This window comes from Lycium barbarum, chromosome 1, assembly GCF_019175385.1.
Source record: "Lycium barbarum isolate Lr01 chromosome 1, ASM1917538v2, whole genome shotgun sequence".
Classification (NCBI taxonomy): domain Eukaryota; kingdom Viridiplantae; phylum Streptophyta; class Magnoliopsida; order Solanales; family Solanaceae; genus Lycium; species Lycium barbarum.
In genome coordinates, this window is record NC_083337.1 from 154,150,002 (window position 1) to 154,156,004 (window position 6,003).

At 38.6% G+C, this 6,003-nt stretch overlaps 1 protein-coding gene across 1 annotated transcript; it reads right to left on the reverse strand.

Annotated features, from left to right (window-relative positions):
* Positions 1–3,984: 3,984 nt before the first annotated feature.
* On the reverse strand, positions 3,985–5,034 carry LOC132616690 (uncharacterized mitochondrial protein AtMg00810-like). Its single transcript, XM_060331268.1, has one exon. It carries the CDS (start codon positions 5,032–5,034, stop codon positions 3,985–3,987), a length of 1,050 nt encoding a protein of 349 aa, XP_060187251.1.
* Between the last annotated feature and the right edge of the window lie 969 nt (positions 5,035–6,003).

A 6,003-nucleotide genomic window follows, 5' to 3' on the forward strand; every position in this document is an offset into this window, starting at 1 on the left:
TATCGTAGCCACACAGGGCTAACAATTGCAAACAAAAGTACACAGATGTCGAGACTTACCTCACGTGCCCAACTCAAACGGCACCGGTGACATCTTCCTGTTTATTTTTCTTTTCAATCTTCAACTTTATATTTCCGTCATACTTCAAATAGCTTCCCCGACATACATCTTTCATACCATTTCTTACCTGTGTACGGTATAGCTTCCAATATCATCGGTCACTTTCTTACGTCGATACCGTCCTCAGCTGAAATTAAAGGTTAGCAGAAAAAGATTCATTTCCTACGGCTGGCTCTATCGCACGATCTAAGATTCAAAGAAAGGAAACATCCTAAATGCCCTGTAGCCTCATGTTTATCGATGTGGTGCACAACACACCGATAAACAAGACTCTACTAGACACGGCCTGTAGACATCTCAAGGACAAACCGCTCTGATACCACTTCTGTCACGACCCAGCCCCATGGGCCGCGACTGGTGCCCTACTTGGGCACCCAAACAGACATACAAACTAAATCATCATTTTTAAACAGAGTTGAGAACGAATATTATCTTGCGCGATTGCGCGTACAAAACATTATATCAGAATCAGAAGAGGCAGCGGAATATACATCGCCGAACATATGCACATATATCAAAAAGCCGGCAAGGCTATCAAATATGTCAAAAGCTGACAAGGCTGTCAAATGGCACAACGGCCCAAAACGCATATACAAATGCACGCCGACAAGGCTGCCACAAACATATACAAAATGCACGCCGACGAGGCTGCCATAACGAATAGAGTCATGCAAACACATCCGTACAGAAGTAGGCACACACACCCACAAATACGTCTACAGACCTCTAAACAGACAAACCGAATCATATGGCGGGACAGGGCCCCGCCGTGCCCCTGAACAAATACATATATACATAGCGAGCGAATATATACCAAAATGCGTGCTCTGAAATGAGAAGAGCACTCCAAACAGCAGAAGAGGGTGTCCTAAATGGGTAGATCACCAAACTGTGCATCTGTACCTGCGGGCATGAAACGCAACCCCCGAAGAAAGGGGGTCAGTACGAAATATGCACTGAGTATGCAAAGCAGAATATACAGAAAGCAAATCTGAGACATAAACGAAATGGAAGTACCAAACATAAGTGCAAATCCAACATATCAAAATTTGCTTACTTTCAAAAATATGTAAGTAATGCATAGGGTACAGAAGAATATGGTCGCCCACCCGTCGATGGCGCCATAACACAGCATAACACCAGAAAGTTTCAAATCTCCGTATCCCCGTCACATATCACATCACAACATAACGCCATACACAGCATAACACCAAATATAGGTGGAACCCGACCCTCTTTTGCGAGTAGCTCGGTGAACCATAAACACAGCATAACTCCGGAGTATATCAAAATGCGCACGACAACAGAACCGGCCGGGACTCGGCGAAAGGAATAACAGAATGCACGAGTAGAGTCGTGAGTAGTCATATGCATAAAATCATTATCATAAATTCAAACATAAGTAAAATGATCATATTTGAAATCGGAATAATAATCATACCAAATTCTTTCAAAGATTCTCTGAATTACATAAAGGAAAGTCGCGGGACCCACGAACGGGTATTTACCCAAGTCGAGCCCGCCTATGGAAAACATACGTATCATACATAATGCAAACTTTTATAAAAATATTGGAGCAATCCGAGCATTTATGTGAAATGTATGGCATTCAGAAATTTCGAAGTTCTTTAAAGTGAAACCTTTTTGCGCAAAGTTCGGAAAGCGATTATTTCAAATACATAAAGGTTCATATTTCATCAAATCATACATAAGAGTGCCAAGGAACATATATAGATCATATCATGCTCGGATTTCGGATTTGGAATTTCCTTAAGGCTCTAATCTAGCCTATGTAAAACTAAGACATGCCAAAAAGAAGGGAGGTTGCTTTACATACCTCGTACGCACTCCAAGATGGCCAATCTAAAGTAAATTCCAATCTACGCCTCGGGCTCCCCAAGGTCTACAAATATGCCAACGAATATCCAATATTAAACATAGGCACTTAAGCCATTTATTCCAACTAACATTAAATTCTACAGAAAATTCGGCAGCATTTCCCCTGTAAATAGGCCATCCCGAGAATTTAACTCGCTCAAAATCAACAACAACAACCACAATAACCAACCTAGCAACATCGATAATCAATTCGAAAGGCAAAATAATAATAGTAGCTCTCTTTTACACCATTCGACAACTTTCCAATTATTCAATTCAATGGCTTACTTTCAAGCCACAATATCGTTCGTACATTCGATTATTAACCCAAACTCATACTAACAACATTCGAGAACATTCTAAACAATTCACATATTTTTCCAACAATCCACAATTTCTCCAAATTTTTGGCCGAAAACAGCCCCTTCCCGTGAGCAGCCCACTGGACACACTTCCGACTTTCAATTCATGTTTTGTATCACAATTCACAATATAACGATACCATTTTCATAAAATATACAAATTACATCAACGCACAATAACCCTCAAATCAGCCCGTACAATCTCAACATCAATCTTAAGTCATTAAATGCTCAATTCCAAACTAGAATTCGTAACGACGACAAGAAAGCGCTTAAGCGATAATAATGCGATATTCGGCATAATCTATGACTCACATTCGTTCACACTACACATATTCATATGTTAATGGTTCTCATATATAAGGATTGCATTAAATGCACAAAGTTCTCCAAATCAGTCCGCAACGCTTACTATATCAATTCGGGACATTTAACTCTCATTTCCAACATACAAATCATCACAACAACCATTACGACGCTAAGCGATATTAATTCATTCTTTGCTACCATTTGGAGGCTATATACACGACTACACTACACATATACATGTATCGATGATTTTTATTCTCTTCTCCACTCTACGACAATCAATATGCTACAAGCAATTAATTCATCAACCCAATACCACACCACACACATATACTTCACACGGTCAACACACCCAACACAAGACCCAACTTCAACATTTCATATTTCATGATTTTTATCCATTTTAGCATACTACAATATGCATACAACATTTATAACTCCAAAAACAAGATTAGAACTCACCTTTATTCTCCAATCCACCAATAGGCTAGGGTTTGCAAATGGGCAAAATGAGTGGTTGAATGACCCAAACAATATTTCCACGCTACTTAGGGACCTCCAAATAGTGGGTTTATACCAAAGAAATAATTTTAGAGAGGCAAAAATGAGACTTGATTTTTCTTGGTTGTGGCCGAGAACCATGGGGGAGTGGAGGCTCTCCAAGTCTTGTTATTTTTCTTTAAGTGTAGAAGTGGGAAATGAGAAAGATGACTTAGTCTTTTTTTTTTTTAAGTATCTACAAGTATCTCCCTTTGTTTATGGCCCACACATGTGTTGGACCAATTAAAATTGGCCACACAATGTGTGGGACCATTTCAAGTCCACACGGCCACCATGGCTTTTGGTGCAAGATTTTTAAATTCCAATTTTATGAATTGTGGTCCCAATTTTTCCTAAGTGTCCAATGCCCTCAATTTCATATTCAACTTATGTCTCAAAATAAAATCAAATGGTCAAAAGTCCCGACTTCAAATCCCGGAATAGTCTTGGCCCTTAATTGTCATAGTTAATCCAGGTTGTCCCAATGTATAAAAATACGGGACGTAACAGACACTTAATTTGAGACGGTTGAGTATTTAGTAGTATAATCTATTTGGACACGATTTTATTATATTTAAACTCGTTAATTTTCAAACTGACTATATTTTAGTTTTCTTCTTATCTATTTGCCGTGGTTTTACCATGTTTGGACATGTTAATTCTGAAGCAATAACTATCTTCAATGATATACATTGTACAATTACAAGAGGTATTTATAATGTGTAAAAATAATACAAAAGACTAAATTATCCTTCTATCTATACAAATATATCAATCATTCCCCATCAAGCGATGTTGGGTCTTGACAAATGCCGAGCTTGTCACGCAAGAATGAAAATCGAGGGTAGGGAAGAGATTTCGTTAGTAAATCTGTAAGTTGATCCGTACTTGGCACATAGAGAAACTGTAGAACACCAGATGCAACCTTCTCACGAACAAAATGAATGTCAATTTCAATATGTTTGATGCGAGCATGATGGAAAAAATTGTGAGCTAAGTATATACTGTTGACATTATCGCAGTATATTGTTGAAGGGGACGATGGTTGAATATGGAGATCACTAAGAAAAGGCAGTAACCAAGATATTTCAGCAGTAGCATGAGCAACAGTACAATATTCCGCCTCAACACTCGAGGGCGACACTACATTTTGCTTCTTAGAAGTCCAAGAAATAAGATTATTACCAAGAAATATACAGTATGCCGATGTAGATTTGCATGTGGTAGGGCAACCTGCCCAATCCGCATCAGTATAACATGTTAATGAACCAATTGAGTTGCCAGGAATTAACAACTCATAATTTATGGAATCACGCAGGTAACGTAGAATACGTTTCACTGCAGTAAAATGAATGTCGAAAGGAGAATGCATGAATTGGGCAACTTGACTAACAACATAAGTAATGTCGGGACGAGTAAATGTTAAGTATTGAAGTCCACCGACAAGACTACGATATAATGAGGGATCAGAAAATGGAGGAGAGGCATCATAAGCAAGTAAAGATTTAGGAGAAAGAGGAGTATTAACTGGTTTAGAAGATAAAAGACTTGCACCCTCAAGAAGATCATGAATGTACTTGGACTGGTTAAGAAAATAACCCCCATTACATGGGGAGACAAAAATTCCAAGAAAAAAATTGACTATACCGAGGTCTCGCATGGAGAATTCAGACATAAGGCTCTTGATTATAGACTTAAGTAAAGAACTAGAAGATGAAGTGATAAGAATGTCATCCACATATAGATGAAGAATGACTATGTCAGAAGCAGATTTGTAAATAAAGAGAGAATTGTCAGATATACTATTTTTAAAACCATGTTTCATAATAAAGGAGGTGAACCGATGAAACTATGCTCTTGGATCTTGTTTTAAGCCATAAAGAGCTTTGTTCAACCGGCAAGCATGATGTGGAAATTGCTGATGAACAAAACCAGTAGGCTGTTTCATATATACCAGTTCATAACGAGTGCCATGTAAAAAGGCATTCTTAACGTCTAATTGATGAATTGTCCAACCTTTAGACGCGGCTAAAGAAAAAACAATTCGAATGGTGACTGGTTTCACCACAGGACTAAACGTTTGATCATAGTCTAATCCATGTTTTTGATTGTAACCTTGAGCAACCAAACGAGCCTTATAATGATCAAGGGAGCCATCTGATTTTTGTTTCACTTTATAGACCCATCGACAACCGATAACATTTGCATTAGTAGGAGGCAAGACTAAGTTCCAGGTGTTGTCGGCGATGAGGGAATTATATTCATCTGCCATTGCCCTTTTCCAGTTTGGGTTTTATTGGCTTCAGTAAATGAATTGGGTTCAAGAGGAAGAGAAGATTGTGATGAAAGTGTAGATGTGTGAGAGAATAAAGAAGGAAGGAGCTTTCCAGTTTGAGCTCGGGTGATCATGAAATGTACTTTAGTATTTGAAGAAGGTAATTGGAGAGATGTAGACGGAGAAGGCAAAGTAGTTGAAATAATAGGAGACCTTAAGAAGCAAAAATGGAATCAAGAGAAGGCCTGTGTGTTTTAGTTACTGAGGGAACTAGTCGTGGACTCAAGCCCTGAAAAGTAGAAGAGGGGCCAGAAGAATTAACGGGACTATTGTAGATGAAAAAGAACTACAAGCTGGCAACATTGAGGATATGATATTAGGATAAGTACTGGTTGACTTTATTGGAATAGAAGATAAGGATGAGGAAAATACATTTGAAGAGGAACGTGGAGGCAGGGCACTACAGGGTGCTAGATTAGGGGAAGCATAAAAATTTAGAACTCCATTTGGAGCTAAAGT